The 18,378-nt window shown below is 37.3% G+C and overlaps 8 protein-coding genes across 8 annotated transcripts; 2 read left to right on the top strand and 6 right to left on the bottom strand. All coding sequences in view use genetic code 12, as the record gives it.

Annotated features, from left to right (window-relative positions):
• Nucleotides 1-161: 161 nt before the first annotated feature.
• On the top strand, nt 162-1,598 carry CHT1 (Cht1p; the record flags this gene model as incomplete). The annotated part of the gene is made up of 1 exon (XM_049324774.1): nt 162-1,598. The coding sequence occupies one exon, from the start codon at nt 162-164 to the stop codon at nt 1,596-1,598; it is 1,437 nt and encodes a 478-aa protein (XP_049179553.1).
• A 4-nt stretch (nt 1,599-1,602) lies between these two features.
• On the bottom strand, nt 1,603-3,468 carry ZCF38 (Zcf38p; the record flags this gene model as incomplete). The annotated part of the gene is made up of 1 exon (XM_049324773.1): nt 1,603-3,468. One exon carries the CDS (start codon nt 3,466-3,468, stop codon nt 1,603-1,605), a length of 1,866 nt encoding a protein of 621 aa, XP_049179552.1.
• A 153-nt stretch (nt 3,469-3,621) lies between these two features.
• Nucleotides 3,622-4,110, bottom strand: KGF56_003439 (uncharacterized protein; the record flags this gene model as incomplete). Its single annotated transcript, XM_049324772.1, has 1 exon — nt 3,622-4,110. The coding sequence occupies one exon, from the start codon at nt 4,108-4,110 to the stop codon at nt 3,622-3,624; it is 489 nt and encodes a 162-aa protein (XP_049179551.1).
• A 748-nt stretch (nt 4,111-4,858) lies between these two features.
• On the top strand, nt 4,859-6,082 carry POT1 (acetyl-CoA C-acyltransferase; the record flags this gene model as incomplete). The annotated part of the gene is made up of 1 exon (XM_049324771.1): nt 4,859-6,082. The coding sequence occupies one exon, from the start codon at nt 4,859-4,861 to the stop codon at nt 6,080-6,082; it is 1,224 nt and encodes a 407-aa protein (XP_049179550.1).
• A 151-nt stretch (nt 6,083-6,233) lies between these two features.
• KGF56_003437 (uncharacterized protein) lies at nt 6,234-12,499 on the bottom strand (the record flags this gene model as incomplete). Its single annotated transcript, XM_049324770.1, has 3 exons — nt 6,234-8,696; nt 9,504-9,626; nt 11,003-12,499. The coding sequence occupies 3 exons, from the start codon at nt 12,497-12,499 to the stop codon at nt 6,234-6,236; spliced, it is 4,083 nt and encodes a 1,360-aa protein (XP_049179549.1).
• Nucleotides 12,500-12,951: 452 nt separating this feature from the next.
• On the bottom strand, nt 12,952-13,992 carry KGF56_003436 (uncharacterized protein; the record flags this gene model as incomplete). Its single annotated transcript, XM_049324769.1, has 1 exon — nt 12,952-13,992. One exon carries the CDS (start codon nt 13,990-13,992, stop codon nt 12,952-12,954), a length of 1,041 nt encoding a protein of 346 aa, XP_049179548.1.
• A 344-nt stretch (nt 13,993-14,336) lies between these two features.
• KGF56_003435 (uncharacterized protein) lies at nt 14,337-15,375 on the bottom strand (the record flags this gene model as incomplete). Its single annotated transcript, XM_049324768.1, has 2 exons — nt 14,337-15,124; nt 15,228-15,375. The coding sequence occupies 2 exons, from the start codon at nt 15,373-15,375 to the stop codon at nt 14,337-14,339; spliced, it is 936 nt and encodes a 311-aa protein (XP_049179547.1).
• A 497-nt stretch (nt 15,376-15,872) lies between these two features.
• On the bottom strand, nt 15,873-17,417 carry IME2 (protein kinase; the record flags this gene model as incomplete). The annotated part of the gene is made up of 1 exon (XM_049324767.1): nt 15,873-17,417. The coding sequence occupies one exon, from the start codon at nt 17,415-17,417 to the stop codon at nt 15,873-15,875; it is 1,545 nt and encodes a 514-aa protein (XP_049179546.1).
• Between the last annotated feature and the right edge of the window lie 961 nt (nt 17,418-18,378).

Genomic DNA, 18,378 nt, shown 5'->3' with positions numbered 1-18,378 from the left:
AAAAAAAAAAAAAAAAAAAAAAAAAAAAAAAAAAAAAAAAAAAAAAAAAGAGAGATTCTGAAACTGGGGTAGTATTCAATAAGTTCATCTTTCATATAATAGGCAATGAATTTCCGTTGATATACAGACACAGTGGGGAGAGAAAACATCCACCAAAGAGAATGATTTTTCTCATTACGCTCCTTTTACTTCGTTTTTCTTTGGGGTCTAATATAGCAGCTTATTGGGGACAGAATGCTGGTCGGAATCAGCAGTCATTAGGTGATTATTGTTCACTGTCACCGGCAGATATCATCATATTGGCCTTTTTAAACAATTTTCCCTCTCTTGATTTAAATTTTGCTAATCAATGTTCCCAAACGTTCGGTGATGGTCTTTTGCACTGCTCGCAAATAGGCAATGATATCAAGTCCTGTCAGCAACAAGGAAAGAAAATCTTGTTGTCATTGGGAGGAGAATCAGGAAGTTATGGATTTTCTTCTGACTCACAAGCCCAGCAATTTGCAGATGTTTTATGGAACATGTTTGGAGAAGGCACTGATACTGAACGTCCCTTTGATGATGCTGTTATTGACGGATTTGATTTCGATATTGAAAACAAAATTCAAACTGGATACGTTGCTTTGGCAAAACAACTTAGAAGCCACTTTGCTAAATCTTCAAAACAATACTATCTATCAGCGGCTCCTCAATGCCCGTACCCTGATGAGTCCGTGGGTGACTTGCTTAGCCAGGTGGAGTTGGATTTCGCATTTATCCAATTCTACAACAACTACTGCTCAATTGACAAACAATTCAACTGGCAAACCTGGTCCCAATATGCGTCAGGAAAAAAGACAAAATTGTACTTGGGTATTCCAGGCTCTTCATCTTCCGCTGGTTCGGGGTATGCGGATGTGTCTATGGTACAAAACACAGTTGCTAGCATTAAAAACGACCCTTGTTTTGGCGGTGTCTCCGTCTGGGATATATCTTCAGCGCCACGTGACTTTCTTGAAGATATCAACAATGCTTTGGCTGGATCTTACTCTCCACCTGAATTTCAATCTCAATCATCTGTTGTTCCTGAGCCATCTGTTGTTCCCGAGCCATCTGTTGTTCCTGAACCATCTGTTGTTCCTGAACCATCTGTTGTTCCTGAACCATCTGCACCTTTCACTTTTGCAACTTTAAACACTTTTACCATTTCGGTCTCTGTTGGCACATTTAGTACCGCTTCTGCAAGTACTTATACTACTTCGACTACCACCACTACCACTACATCAGGTGGATTCTGGGGTTGGCTAACAAACTTATTTGGCTCTATTTCAGCAACAGTGGCGACACCAACACCGTCAGCTATTACTCTTCTCCCAACTACTACATCTACAACATCCTCGTTCAACTGGTTTGGACTCTTCGATGCACAACCAACAACAACAACAGCAGCAGCAGTAGCACCTTCAATAGTTCGCGTCACAAGCTATACTACCGTCACCACAACAGTGGTTCCCACTACAATAGTAAAAAGAAACATTATTATCGATTCAAAGGCAATGACATTCAACCCGGGATACCTTATAGTCTTGACTTTGTTTACAGTCCTACTCTTTTTGTAAGTTTCTACTGTACATTCATTGCATCACTCCAATCTGGAAATATGTTCCCCAAATTTAAATTATTCATAAAATCTAATGTCTCGCTTCCGGTTGTAGTTTCTTTAGCGGCTTTTACTCTTGGTTCAATGTTCCCATAATCATGCATCTTATGTCGTAACTCATCATCTTGAACATCAGATACCTTAGCAAACATCTCCTTTAGTTTTTTCAAAGTTTCTATCCATTTCTTACCCAATCCCCAGGATGCCAGCCAGCTCTTTAATGTTTCTAACGAACTCTCTGCCATTTTCAAATATTTTCTAGAAACATCTCCTCCAAAGTACATCTTTAGAATCTTACTGGGATACACTGCAATATATAAGCTTGTTGCGCCAGTGGTAAACACTTGAAATCCCGTAAATGGCGCAATGACCATAAGATTTATAGGCTTTAAACTCTTTGTAATAAGATCCAACTTGTCCAAGCTATCAAATAGTTTAGTCGCTTGCTCTTTCCACCAGTTAGGAGGTAATGAATCCGGCGAGGAATAGAAATACTCTCGGCATAAAAAAATCCTACTCAAAAAGAATAGGCCATGGAAATAAGCAAAATCTATTGCCAGACCGTTTGCAATGTGGGCATCCAAAGCGTCAAACTTTAAGTCCTTGGGTAAATTCTCCTCAAATAAATCTAGTTCTTTTGAATATTGATAATATGGCGATTTTTCATCCCATGGCGCCATCAACTCAAGCTTCGCACCAGTTTCACCAACCCACTTTGAAATATTTCTCCAAGACTCAAATAAATACAACTTGAACCCACAGCATGAAACTTGGGACAATCTTCTAACATCCCTTTCTTTAATAAATCTTCCAACATCGTCCCTAAAGCATTGCTCTACTCCGGTTCCAAATATAAAGCTCTTTTCATCACACGGAAGTCGAATGTGAATGTCTTTTAACGATAAACACGACCGGCTGCGCCTACCACTGGCATTACACCTATCCATCATGTAAACACTCCACATAACTCGTCTTCGTATCTCCTTCTCCAAAAAGTGTATCAGCTGTAAATCGTTTTCCTTATTTGCTTCCTTCTTCTCCCCATCCTCCTTCCCGTTCTCCTCTTCTTCTTCTTCTTCCTCCTCCTCATCTAAACCCAATACCATGGCCATCCTAGCTGCAATTCCACAGTACATGTAACTTCTAAATGCATTTCCTTCCCCCCACTCGTGGCTACTCAACACACATAATGCTTGAATCCTACTGAGAGATGGGTTATCAAATCTATCCGAAAGAAGTCTTCTTGCATGCCAGCCAAAGTAGTTTGAAGCATTGGATGCAGAGTCTGTACCTGGAACATGGTTATATGTAGGTTGAAAAACATGCGCCAGGGACTCACTGAACGTACCATACAACTTTGGTAATTCTGGATGTAGTCGAGAGCAAAGTGCAAGCACAGCTAAAAGGGTTACAGGGTCCGGTTGCAAAGGAGTTAGATTTGGTGGTGGAATATCAATAAAAGTATTTGGATCAAACAAGTCTGATCTTAAAAATGATACAAAAGAAGGTTTATGAAAAATGGGGAAAATCCCCTTATACTGATTTTCAAAAAATATCATAACAACCTCGATGATTAGGTTCTTATCCGGTAATTTCACCTTCTGAAACGGTGGTGGTGGTGGTGGTACATTGACCTTTTGTTTTTGTCTCAACGTCCTTCTCTTATACTGTGATGTCTTCAAAGTATACGTGCACTTAATTTTCAAACTCTTGCATCTTTGACAACTAGATAGATCGGAGTTGTTTAAACATTTCAACTTGCTTTCTCTGCAAGTGTTACAGGCTACACTCGCTCGTTTAGCCTTTGTGGCTTTTGTTATGAAGGACATATGGATTGAAAGTGGGCAATTTACGATAAAAACGCTACCCGAAAGAAAGAAAGAATAAAGATAGAAAGAGAAGAAGAAGAAGAAGAGGAAAAAAAAAAATGCAAGGCTGTTTTACTGATAATTCAAAAATGCATACTGTTCATCTCTTCCTTTCTATACCGTTTCTCTTTCAAATGAGAAAATTCCTATAAATGGTTCTATATTATCGGGTCTTCCTTCGGGACAAGGACCTTTGAAAATTAGTGTCGGCAACTCTTGTACTTCCTCCTCTTCATTATTGTTTTCTTCTTGTTCTTGTTGTTGTTCTTCTTCTTTTCCATCGATGCCGCCTTTGGCAGCTCCTCCTTCTTCTTTAATCGCGGTAAAATCGATACGGAGATTAGAATCCTCCACGACAATATATAGTTTAAACTTCTTGTCAATAAAATCGTTACTATTATTATAGTGTATTAATCCCTTTGTGCTCCCCGTTATCAATCCCATTGTGGAACCTATACCCATGATATTTGTGCCTCCTAGTCTTATATAGAGACCACTTAACCCGAATGGAGAGCAGTGTATTTCCAAATCACATTCATTTGCATATTGAAAGGTGGTCTGGTCCGGGGATTCAAGAGCTGAAGAATTAGTTGTAGAGGACATCTCTGTTTTTTTGATTGATTGAGTTTTCTCTGTTACTAGGAACAATATATTCTTTACTGATTAGTTCAAGGTTTTAGAGCGTAACATTTATGATTTATGCAATTATGTAATAAAACACAGGTGTATTATGTAACAGTGATGTAAAGAATTACATAATACAATTTCGGGAGTGGACAAGAGGTCAATTTTTTTTTTCACCGAAAAAAAAAATTTGACCTCAAATTGACCTCGGTAGAGAGACAATAATGACAAAAAAGTTGTTAGAAATAGGTATATATTACTATATTCAAACACGGAAACGTCAAAACGGGGAAAAAGCAAATGGAAAAGGATTAGGACAAACTCCCCCCTCTTCCCCGTCTCATAAGGTTTAGTGACTCTCGCTTTCTTAGGACTCGCCATTAGGACTTGCTGCCACCAACTTTAAGAGATCTCCCCCTTCCTTATGTAGTTTTTCCATTTTATGTGGGGTTGAAGCTTCTTTTTCTCTTCTCCAAAAAAAAAAAAGAAAAAGAAAAAAAAGGGAAATTTACTCCTAATTAATCAATCAGTCAAGCTCTCTTTTTTTTTTTTTTGTTACTCCAGATTTTGTATAAAATTCACAAGCATAAGAATCAGATATAAATATATTTGATCAGATTTGCCCTTTTTAAATTACCCTTTTTCTTTTTTCTTGCCCATAACCATATTTTTTTTTTCTTACTCCCCCCTCCTTTCTCTTGACTCTTGAAAAATACATATTCACACAATGCAACTCAACCCAGTCAGTGCTAAAGGTAAAGAACAGATCCTCAAAAAAAATCCCAATGACGTGGTCATTGTTGGAGCTTATAGAACAGCTGTTGGAAAAGGTTTCAAAGGAGGCTTCAAAAGTGTCAAGAGTGAATTTATCTTGACTGAATTTTTAAAACAATTTTTAGCCAAAACCAAAGTTGATCCCAGCTTGATTGAAGATGTTGCCATGGGTAACGTTTTGAATCAAGGTATTGGTGCCATGGAACACCGTGGTGCTTGTTTGGCTGCCGGTATTCCTTATACAAGTGGTTTCATTGCTATAAATCGATTCTGTTCCTCAGGTTTAATGGCCATTTCAGATATTGCCAATAAGATTGCTGTTGGTGAAATTGAGTGTGGTATTGGTGGTGGTGTGGAGAGCATGTCTCAAAATTACAAAAAAGCTATGCCTCAAATGGACCCTCATTTAGCAGACGGTGCAGAAGAAGTTGTTTCTAGCTGTTTGGTTCCAATGGGTATCACTAATGAAAATGTTGCCAAAAAATACAATATCGATAGAAAAGTTCAAGACGAGTTTAGTGCAAACTCATACAAGAAGGCCGAACAAGCTATTGCCAAAGGTAGTTTTAAAGATGAAATTTTACCAATTAGATCTATTATTAGAACAGAAGATCAAGATGGAAACATTACTGAAAAAGAGATTGTTGTTGATACCGATGAAGGTCCAAGGAAAGGTGTCGATGCAGAAGGTTTGGGCAAATTGAAACCAGCTTTTGGAGGTACTACAACTGCCGGTAATGCTTCACAAATCAGTGATGGTGCAGCAGCAGTTTTGTTGATGAAGAGATCCTTGGCCGAAAAGAAAGGATATCCAATTGTTGCCAAATTCGTTGCTTGTAGCTCCGTTGGTGTGCCACCTGAAATTATGGGAGTTGGTCCAGCTTTTGCTATTCCTGAAGTTTTGTCACGAACAGGTTTGAGTGTTGACGACATTGATGTTTTTGAAATTAATGAAGCTTTTGCTGCTCAGTGTCTTTACAGTGCTGAACAGTGTAATGTTCCAGCAGAGAAATTAAACAAGAATGGTGGTGCTATTGCCTTGGGCCATCCTTTAGGTGTCACTGGAGCAAGACAGTATGCTACCATTTTAAGGTTGTTGAAAGCTGGAGAAATCGGTTTAACTTCAATGTGTATCGGTACTGGTATGGGTGCAGCATCTATCCTTGTTAAAGAGTAAAGGAAAACTTAAAATTATGTTAAATAGTATTTTTTTTAAAAAAAAAAAAAAAAAAAAAAAAAAAAAAAAAAAAAAAAAGAAGGGGAAAAAAAAACAAAAAAAAAAGAACAGAAAAAGAACTAAAGGGGGACCTTCTTGTAATTGTTCTCTTTTACCAACCTTTAGCGTAGTAATCATCATAATCTTCTTCTTCTCCAATGACAATAGTTGCATCAGCTGGATTCTTTCTAATTAATAGTTTGTCGGGCATTGCTATTTTACCCAATTTATTATCAATTATTAGCGATTCCTTTAGTGACAGACTAAGCTCTTCATTTGAAAACAAGTCCTTTTCCAAATCTGTATCGGTGGTAACTATTTTAGGGACAGGTCCCATATGAGGCGGTGGTGTACTTGATGATTTTGCTGAATGTATTAGAATTGACGAAGAAGAGGTCAATGAGCTTGGTGAGTGCTTGTGAATAGGCTCATTTGGCGACATACGTTGCTGCAGTGGCATATGCTCTTCTTCTCGTTGTTCTTTTCTTGAAATCGCCTCGTTATGATTATAGTGTTTAGCCTCTGCATCTTCAGTGTGCTCGGTCTTATGTTTGTTTTTCGAAGATATGTAAAGTCGACTCAAGTTCAAAGATGATTTGGAAATCAAGCTGATCAAAGAATGTTGAGACATTGATCGGGATAATTTGTTCAAACTAGTAGATAATAATTCGTGCTCTTCATCGGTTGCAGCCTTGTCTTTAGGGACTTTGGACACATTAATATCAGATATTCCTACTATACTTGTTTGTTTCTTGTGAAGTTCCGGTGGAATTTCATTGGAAAAGTTGCTCATTTGATGGTGGTGTTGGTATTGGTGATTATGGTCTCTAAAAGATGCCGCTGATTGTGCACCTAAAAGAGAATTTGTTCTTTTAACCAATTGTGGGATATCGGTTAACGACGGATACTTTTGATTAAATATGATTGATGGGCGTTTTGTTTCTAAATCAATCGTTGTTACCCCGGTAGTACTTGATCTTATTAATTTGGGCTTTTTCACAGAGTCTGAAGGTGGAACAGGTGCCGATACCGAATGCATTGACTCGTTGTAAAACAAGCCAGATAGTAGTGATTTAGGTTTCTCTGCTATGGGTGTCGAATGCGTTCTATTGTTTTCTATGTAGGACATGGTTTCGGTTGAGCCTATTGAATCTGCAGAAAGTGGTGGTTGAACTTTTGGGAAACAAAGTGGTTGCCTTTTACTTGAAGGGGTGCTTGAATTGAGTGAACTAGAACTGACGGATACCCACTCGCTCTCATTATCCTCTTTTTCTAGTGGTTCACAAGTTTCATTTTCCATGGATTTTTCGTGTTCTTCGTTTTCCATATCGTCTATATCACTGTCTTCAGATATATCTGTCGACAGGTAACCCTCGTCGTCGTCGTCGTCGTCATCTTCTTCTTCGTCGTCTATGTCGTCGTTGTAGTCTATGTCGTCTTTGTTGTGTTTGTTGTCTTCTTCCTCCTTTTCATTGTCCTCCATTTTCACGTTTGAATTCTCCTTCTTTTCCACTTCGCTATGGATACTTGACAATGAATCGTCTACTATGAATGAAATTGAGTTGTTCATCTGCTTCTCAGAATTAGATGCATTTGTCTCTGTGGATTTGTCCTTGAGGATGAAATTGCTGAATAATGAATTTTGTCGCTGTATTTCTGGTTGCTCTAATTTAGTAGTTGTTGAATGGATTGATGATACACGATCAGATGGAGATTGTTGCTTAATTGAAACCTCTCGGTTTAAGTTAGTTTCCCTGATTAGGTCGGGTTTATGATATTGATGGAGATGCCGCGGTGACGTTTGATCTTTGTTTGATTTGAATGGCAGTGTTTTTGTTTGAAAATTGGTTTCTGAATGTTGTTTGCTTGACATTTGTGATGATTTCGATGCATCTGATGAGCAGTTATCGTGGTGGTCAAGCTCCTGGTCAAGCTCCTGGTCAAGCTCCTGGTCAAGCTCCTTCTCAAGCTCCTTCTCAAGCTCCTGGTCAAGCTCCTTTTTTTTTTCCTTTACCTTTTCCTTCTCCTTCTCCTTTACCTTCTCCTTCTCCTTCTCCTTCTCCTTCTCCTTCTCAGTGCCATTTTGGAAAATTAAATCATTGTAATTTGAAAAATATTGCGATCCAGCAACATCACCACCGGTGGTTCCCGTTCTAGCATGATAAACACTTAGATTTGACGAATGACTAAACAAGGAGGGTCTATTGCGCATATACTGAGATTGCTTTGGCTTCGAGACTATTGGATTCTCTTTAAACAAATCGTTTAAATCGGCCTCACAAACAAGAGCGGGATCAGTTTTCAACTTCAATATACGCTGGTTAAGAAGTCTCCATGACCGGTTATTTAACCTCTCTGTAGTTGACAACTTGTTGCACGTTATATACAGTAGATCATTTGTTAACTTCCACAACTTATAAAGTGAATGATTGGATTTATCTTCATGAGTAAATGTCAACGAGATCGACTCCATTGTAGCGCCCCAAAACCCCGTATAATGTAGTTGTTTCTCAGTATCACTATGTGATATAAGTCTCTCTCTTCTCCCAAACGGGTTTCTCAAAGAATACTTGACCTAAATTACTGGTTATTCTTATGGGGTCTTAATAGCTGAATAGTAAAACAAATTTTGGTTGTAAAAAAGAAAAGGCAAAAGAAAAAAGAAAATAAAATACAAACAAAATTTAGGAGGATCATGAAAATTGGCAGCAGAAATGACACTATCGACTGGACACTATCGAGCGGAGCGAGATAGTGGAGCAGCATTGACTAGCTGCCGACACTATCGATACTATCGACACTATCGAGCAGCGCGAGATAGTGGAGCATTGACTTGTAAAGAGGTTGTAGAGGGTAATAGATGGTTGTAGAGGGTTGTAGAGATTAAATGGTTGTAGAGGGTTGTAGAGATTAAATGGTTGTAAAGGGTTGTAGAGGATTTTCAAAGAGAAAATTCTTCATTGTAAAGTTAGAGCCTTGGTTAAACTAGGCTCAAAAGTATAGAGACAAAAAGAGTAGACAAAAAGCGTGCTTTATTCAAACGTGCTTTATTCAAACGTGCTTTATTCAAATGTGCTTTATTCAAATGTGCTTTGTTCTAAACGTGCTTTGTTTAAAAGTATTTTTACTGATTAGTCGCACTGAAAAAGAAAAGACAGTGACACTATCGAACGGAGCGAGATAGTGGAGCTCGAAATGACTAGTGACACTATCGAGTGACACTATCTCACTCTGCTCGATAGTGGAGCACCAAATGACTAGTGACACAATCGAGCAACACTGACTGCAACCGACAAATTTATTAGTGTGTGCTGGGTGCTGAGACAAATTTATATGCAAAATTTTTACATATAAATACTGTCATATTCATAATTATGCATACGATTATCCCGGCTCGACTATCAAGCAGAGTGTCACTATCGTCACTATCAAGCAGAGTGTCACTATCGAGCAGAGTGTCGTTATCGTCACTATCGAGCAGAGTGTCGTTATCGTCACTATTTCGCTTTGCTCGATAGTCAATGCTTCAACACTATCTCGCTTCGCTCGATAGTGTTGTGTGTGTAATGACTAACCCGAGAAAAAAATTATTTATTACCACATTTGTAATATTGAAAAACGATAAGTATTATTAAACCCCTATCAACACAAAATTTTCAACCGACATAGAAAACATCATGTCACGAAATTCACATCTAGCCTCTATCTCGCTCTGCTCAATAGTATCGGCAATATGCAAAAAACACTATCGTCACTAGTCAATGCTGGAATATTATTAGTCACGTGTAATCTACAAAGTGCAACTCAGCCTTGTACTAATAGGTTGAGTATAGTAGAAACTCCGTGTATAGTCCTTACTAGTGAAACATTATACTGTTAAGGAAAATATAGTCATTTTTTTTTTGTCTTACTCCTATTTTATACATTTTAGGGGGTCATGCTTTTTGTGAGCGACACTATCGAGCGACACTATCGAGATGAGCGAGATAGTGGAGCACATTGACTAATGGCACTACCAACACTATCCTCACTAGTCAATGCTGGTCCACAATCTCGTTTCGCTCGATAGTGACGATATGACAGTATTTATACTTTGCATATAGATACAGCTGTCGCTGCTAGTCTGCTGCTCCATAGTGTCGCCAAGTAAGACAGTAGTATCTATATGCAAAAAGTATTTAGTATCTATAATAGTAGATAAATATCGTACTAGAGAAGAGGGAGAAGAGAGAGTAGATACAAACTATCTCGCTATACTTGATAGTCTAAAACGATAAAAGGGTAGAGAAATATAATTTAGAATCTATTGAGTAAATATATATTATTTACGTATCATAAGTAGTCTATAATAAGTATCATAAGTAGTCTATGATAAGTTGTATCTATTAAAAGTAGTCTGATATCTATAATTAGCATTAAAAGTATTATCTATGATAAGTTGTCCAGTATCTATAATTAGTATCAAAATCATTTAAAATAGGTTGTTTGTACCTATAATAATTATCACAAGTATTGTTTAGTATCACTATAATAGACTATCAACCAGAGCAAAATAGTCTGTATCTACTCTCTCTTCTCCCTCTTCTCTAGTAGGATCCCTCTTCTCTAGTATCATCACATAGCTAGTCAGTGTGCTCCACTATCTCGCTCCGCTCGATAGTGTCGATATTGTCATTAGTTAATGTGCTCCACTATCTCGCTCCGCTCGATAGTGTCGCTCGATAGTGTCGATATTGTCATTAGTTAATGTGCTCCACTATCTCGCTCCGCTCGATAGTGTCGCTCGATAGTGTCGATATTGTCATTAGTCAATGTGCTCCACTATCTCGCTCCGCTCGATAGTGTCGTTCGATAGTGCACCTTATTAATCAAATAACATACCCCCGATGCCACAATACTAACTCCCAACATCAACACCAACATCATATTCGAATTACGATACAATCTCGCCTTATCAGCTGGCCAACCACTATACAAGGCATATGTTGCTGTAACTGAACCCAAATTACCCAACCCACTAACTAATGCTGCACTAACTGCAGTGCCAACATCGCCATATTCGGGCTGGAAAATTTCCGCTGACCATGACATACAAATCGGCACAGTTGGACCAAGTCCAAATCCAGCAATCAACAATCCACCATATTTCGCCCAAGAGTCTTTTGCAAACGTAGTCACAATCATTCCAACTATAATGATAACACATGCACCACTAAATATAAATGGTCTAATTCTCTTGAACTTATCAGCAAATGGTGTAATTACTAATATACCCGCTAAATCAAAAAGCCAAATTGGCGCATACAACAAGGAGACTTGAATCGAAGTCAAACTTGGATTGTTTGTCTTGATAATTGTTGATCCAAATACCGCCAAGCCAAAGCCAGTACCAACTACTCCAAAATACATAATAACCAAAGGCCAAGTTCTCAAATCTCTAATTATTGCAACAATGTCTCTCCAACCCCATACAAGTAGTTTATACCGATGTTCCAAATCTCTCTTATGTAAAGCCTTATCCTCTTGATGTAATGGATGGTTTGGCGTGAAAATTTTATTGTAATACTTCTTCAACTTGCCCCTTTTACCATCACCATCACCACCATCACCATCACCATTATACATATCAAGTTTAAAGGGCCGATCGGGTAACCACCAAAGTAACGAAATCCCCACGGTTATGGTAATAACTCCATAACACATATACATCCATTGCCACCCATAATAGCCTCTATTTCCATCAATTTTTTGGAAACCAGCACTCACCAAACCAGCAACAGCTGCCGAGATTTGTGCCGCCGTAAAGTAATACCCAATTCTTCTAGTTGATCTATCATTGGGATACCATAATGATATATAATAACTCATACCTGGCCAGGTTCCTGCGCCAACTACACCACTAATAAGCCGCAAAGCAATCAATGCTCCTGCTTTTTGAACTGCACTATAACAAGTATAGACCAACCCTACAGTCATAACAATTCTAGCTAACCATGATTGCGGACTTACTTTAGTCATAATCAAGTTCATGGGAACATCAAATATAATATAACCAACATAGTATAATGCTGATGCAGTAGATGTGTGCTTGGACGTAAGATGCAAAGATTGGATCAACGAGTGTCCATTTTCAGAATTCATAGTTAAAGTTAAGCCATAGCAACTGGATCCAAATGAGGTTAGGAAATATAAGCACCATAATGCCGGTATAATACGAAAGTCGAGTTTCATATAAATCCTATCAAGTTGGATTTTTTCTTCCTCAGTAAAATGTTGTTCTTGGTGCTCAATATAGTTTTCTTCTATTGAAAGCCCCTTAAGTCTTGACTCTTCTCCTTCATCGGAAATACTATTATCATTAATAACACTGCTACTCATCCTTGTAGAAAAGGAATGGGAAAAAAAAATCGATAACGTACAAAACAGCACCTTTTATAAACTTTCATGCCAATCCACTACAATTCCAGAGAGTGAGAAAGTATGTGAAGGCAGTAGTATTAATTGCAATATCTGTTCATAGTTTGGCTAATCAAACCCAAACTATATGCGAAGGTGGGAAAAAAAAAAAGAAAAAAAAAATAGAACCACATCCAAAAATACATATACAAGAAGATGACTAGACGATGACTCTGAGTCATATTATAAATACGAGTCTAAATTGGGTTTTTCTTTTTTGTGCAACTTGAAGAATCTAAGTATTAAATAGTAAATGTTAACTACTGTGTATATGTATAACAATTGTATATAGTATATAGAATTGTATGGTATATGATTTACACTTTTTTTTGCTTCCGTTGTTTGTATCTAATATCCAAGTGTAGAGAATTACACTAGTGCAATTCTCTACACAATTTCTTCAACCTATCAATTGTAATATTTGCAAACTCCTCACTTTGATTAATACAAAAAGCATGCATTATTGGTCTTTCTCTATTTTGACAAATTTCGAAAAAATTGGGCCCTGTATTATCTTGCCCAACTTTATATTTTCCCAACAAATAATTCCTTGTATCTTGAGAAACCCAATGGTCATTTTGTGCAAAAAATATCCAGTTTTTAAATCTAGCTTGTTTATTGCTATTACTGAAAAACCAATCATTGACTAAATCCAGTTTATCAATAACTTCCATTTCGTCTTTGGCCATACATAGGCATTGTTTTATTGCAATAGGCGAATTGATGAATTGGATAGTTGCATTAATCAGATTGTCTAATCCATAGTTTGTCCCAATACCTGTATCAACAATAGTATCTTCTTTTATATCCCGGAAATGCCAGTTCAAGATCCATTCTTGAATGCCAATGGGGATATATGATGCCAACATACTTAGAGTTGCCGCAACTCCAACAAACGGAAGCCCCCATTGCATCATCTTGACAAATTTACTTCCTGATTCAGAACCAGCAATATCATATATAGTGGGTGTAATCATTCCATTGAATTTAATCTCAAATCTACCAGCAAGCTCTTCGTCTTGGAAAAGTTTCAATATTGTACGTTGTATTATGAACGAACCTAAGGAATGTGATAAAAAATAAAGACTAGGTGGTTTCAGTCTCAGGCTTGGTTCTACTTGTTTATGTTGAGTAACAATTTGTTTGATAATGGTATATTTATGGTCAATTTGTTCTTGAACACTATATGTCCTCTGCAGCTGCTGAGTCGACTCCTTCACAAATCCTAAATATCCAATACAAAATATTTCAAATTGCGCAATAGAATCTTGGATGAGATTGAGGTATGGTATGTAGTATTCGACTAATCCAGGATTTCCCGGAATCATAATTAAAATATCATTGCTATCGGGGATTGTTGATATTTTATGGTAGATTGCAGCTGCAACATCACTTGCAGAGCTTTCAATTGACATATCTAAGAGTCTATATCGATAAAGGGGGAAGAAGAAAGGAAGAAAAAGAGCAATAAAGATCAGTTACCTTTTCCTGTTATCAAAGTTTGCAAACGAATATCAAAATCAATTTGGTGAATCAGATTAGATTGCAAACAAAAAAAAAAAAGAAGAAAAAAAATATAAAGTCACCAAGCAAGTTAGAAAAGGATATCAAGCACAGCGAGATAGCGGAGCACACTAGTTGCCACCGATACCATCGACAATATCGTACAGTACAAACTTATTACTTCTTTCACTATACATAAATGCAATTACCAAAAAGGAAAAAAAAAAAAAAAGAAAAGAAAAAGACTTTAAAAGCATTACATTGATTTTTTCATGTTCATGTTCAGTTTTCCATCCTGACTGTCGTCGAATATACTGAATTTGTAGTGTGATACAATTTGTGGTTTATCAAGCTGCTCAATGTCTGAGCTATGCAAGTTTTTTTCATAATAATGCAAATAGCCGCATTTATCTAGAAGTATCACCGTTTGTGTTCTCGTACCATAGTACTTGCCAATTGAAACACATGTACTATTTTCTCCTCCCAAGTCTATTGGTGGTACGAATATAGAGTTTCTCAACTCCAATAACTTTAAATCATAATCATCTTGATCTGCAATGGATTGTTTATATGTATTTTGACTTAAAATACTAAAACACTCTTCAACCAAACGATTTTCAGTCCAGTTGCCTTGCTCAATAGATCTTGAAATCATTCTCTTTACCAAATCCTCTCCTAAATACACTTTTTTCCACGGCTCATTATATAGCGAATTGGATAATCCAAAAGTCGACTTTGAAGCAATTTCATCATCATCATCATAATGGGAACAATGTTCATCTTCTTCACTACTACTATGGGATTCGAAAACTTTGCCATAGTGACCACGATTACTCAAAATATTTAAATGGTCTATCCTATTTGTTTTCGGGTCAATTTTCAAACTTCCATATAGTAATGTGAAACCACCAATCTTTTTAAAATCAACATCACTAGTACCACTTTGCATCTTTGACATTAGTCTCTTCTTCCATTCCTCGTCTGAATCATTTGAACATAGGAAGTTCAATGGCAACACTCCTCTTGAAGTCTCCTTCATATTATCTGTAACAAAAAAAAAGGGCCAAAAAGAAAACAAGCAATTTGGCAAAAAGTAGTTAGTATTGTAAAGCATTTCTTTATTTTTCTCCTTTTACATTATACGTACACTCAGTATCCACATCACGGTAATTCACCAAAACAGCGACTTTTCCACTCGTAGTAACACCAATCCACGTCCCATGTTCTGGCCGTGCTAAATCCAAGGGCGATAACAATTTTGTATCCCCATTTGATGGCCGGAAATGGGCAGGCATAGTGGGTCGCTTAAAATATTCATCTCTATTTGATAAAAGTATAAATGGATAATCAGGGTGTCCTGTAGTAGCAATTGAAATACACATTTTTCATAAATAGACACACACACACACACTCTCTCTCTCTCTCTCTTTCTCTTTCTCTCTCTTTTTATCTCTTTCTCTTTATCTCTTCTTTTTTCACCCTGGTTAAAGCAAATTATACATTATTGATTACAAATAACCAATAGGCTATTTATTTATACAAAATTCACTTGGATCACTTTTATTTTCTCTCTTCCCCCCCTTTGGTGTTTTCCCTCCTAAAACGAGTAATAATAGAAGGAAAAAAAAAAATATTTTGGTAGAAAAGCCAACGACTCGAGGTCTAGTTTTTCCCTTTTATTAACCACCTCTATTTTTGTATTTTCTTTTCTTTGTTCTTTCTTTTTTTTTTTTTTTTTTTCCTTTCTTTCTGTGGGGAAATGTAACAAGCTCCCCTCTTCTTTCATACCCAATTACAAGTTCATTACATCTTCGCTTTCCAATGATAAAGTTGTTAGTGAACCTTTTTTCTCATTTTCATTCTCTAAATTCATTTGTTGTAAATTTAAAGCAATACTATTTCGTGGTTCTCTGCTCTTATCGTTGCGAAAATCTTCACCGTAATTATACCATGCATAATAGCCGTCGTTCTCGTTTACATGGGAACTACCATCATCTTTAGCAATTTGAGAAAAATATTCTTGGAAATAATTTTCATAACTATTTTCAATATCAGGTGTCTCGCTATTATTTAGAGTCATGTCAACTCCTCCGTGTCTAGCTCCAAGCAATTTCTTTCTGCTTGGAGAATTGGGGATCATTTCGGAACATTTGTTATTAGATGAAGAACCGAATGCTGCTGATTCTTTTTCGAAATTGTTGTCTATCAATTGAACGGATTCTTTGAAATACGACATACGGCCTAATTCAGTAGCGTCGGGTCTTGCCAATGGGTCCCATAACAAGCAAGCTTGGATCACATCGTATACCGAAGTGTCATTGGGGCTATGAACAATTTCTGCTATGCTAGTACCTGGCTCCATTGGCAAATCTACGCCCAATTTGTTAGCCAAATGCGAAGCTTCGCTCCAATATCCACCCAAGGGAATTATGTAATTTGAGTTGAGGCTACTTGACTCGGGTATCATTGGTGATCCTAGTGCTTTAAGAATCCTCCAAATCTGGTCTAGTTCGTTTGAACCTGGGAACAATGGAGCGAAATTGACAATTTCTGCAGCTACTGCGCCAAAAGCCCATATATCAATTGGGCAAGAATACCATTTTTGCCTCAATAGAATCTCGGGAGACCTATACCACCTCGTGGACACATAAGCGGTATAAGTTCTGAGGTTTGATACGTGTCTTGCTAATCCGTAATCACCAAGTTTGACAATAAAGTTGTCATTTTTCCTATATGGCGGGACTAGATCCTTTGAGCCATAGAAATGCAAAGTTGGTATAATCAAGATGTTTTCAGGTTTCACGTCACGGTGGAAGTATTGGTTGTTATGTATATGTTTGAGCGCGCAAAGCAACTGTGCCAAGATACTTTTCAAAGTTATTGGCGAAAACTTCATGTTTCTTCGGGATCTAATGAGTTGGTACAAGTTTTGATTAAGCGCCTCCATGGAAATGTGCAATTGGTAATTTAAATCGTCAATGAAAATCTCATAAATTTGAACTAAACAAGGGTGGGAGGGGACAGTTAGGATAAACTTGACTTCCTTGACTTTTGAATAGTCCTGCAAGAGCGGGAGTTTCTTCTTCATGGTTTTAATAGCGACGAGGTTGGAATTGTTTATCTTTGAATCTTCAAGTGGATATAGCAAAGTGCCTTGTTTATCTGCATGCGACATCAACAAATCCAACTTTTGAAACTTTACCTTGACCAATTCCACTGTTCCAAAGCTTCCATTACCTAAATTACTTATCGATTGATAGTTGTGATGGTACGAATGGACGGTTAAGTTCCTTGGAGGTGAGTCACAGTCTGAAGGATAAGAATTGAACCGGGACATGTTATGGGGGGGGAAAAAATATTGCTAAAAACTCACTTTCCTCTTGTCTGTTGTCTGTTGTCTGTTGTTGTTGTTGGGGCAACTTGACAGGAGGGGGGAGAAAAAAGAGAGGTGGCGCTTAATCCACAAATGTGTTGTAATTTTGGTGGTTTACAAATTTTCGAGTTTGTGTATACAGATTTTTTTGCAACACTTTATGGCTCTAGAAGTGACTTGAGGTTACACCTCTTGACAACCTTTAATAGACTACTCAACCTTTAATAGACTACTCAACCTTTAATAGACTACTCAACCTTTAATAGACTACTCAACCTTTAATAGACTACTCAACCTTTAATAGACTACTCAACCTTTAATAGACTACTAAACCCTTAATAGACTACTCAAATGGCCTTTACACCTCTGCTTGATCTTTGATAGACTCTATTTGTGGAGAGAGACTAGACAAGTGAAACGAGTCTAGTCGATAGTAGATAGATTAAACGCGTGTCTACTCAACCTTAAAAGACTACACTAAAAAGTCTCTACTTGACACCTCTACTTGACACCTCTACTAAACCTTTAAAAGGCTCTACTCAACCTGTAAAAGACTACACAGATGGCCTCTACTTGACACCTCTACTTGACACCTCTATTTGACACCTCTACCTGACACCTCTACCTGACTTTTAAAAGAAGACACAGAGAAATCTTTATTTGACACCTTTATTTGACCATTAATAGACTCTACTTGACCTCTAAAAAACTACATAGAGTAGTATCTACTTGACCTCTAATAGACTACCCAACCTCTAAAAGACTCTACTTGACCTTAAAAGACTCTACTTGACCTTAAAAGACTCTACTTGACCTTAAAAGACTCTACTTGACCTTAAAAGACTCTACTTGACCTTAAAAGACTCTACTTGACCTTAAAAGACTCTACTTGACCTTAAAAGACTACACAGAGTAGTCCCTACCT

This window comes from Candida oxycetoniae, assembly GCF_023343755.2.
Source record: "Candida oxycetoniae strain CBS 10844 chromosome Unknown scaffold35, whole genome shotgun sequence".
NCBI lineage: Eukaryota > Fungi > Ascomycota > Pichiomycetes > Serinales > Debaryomycetaceae > Lodderomyces > Lodderomyces oxycetoniae.
The sequence above is the reverse complement of the archived record's forward strand: the minus strand, read 5'-3'. Positions and strand labels throughout refer to the sequence as shown.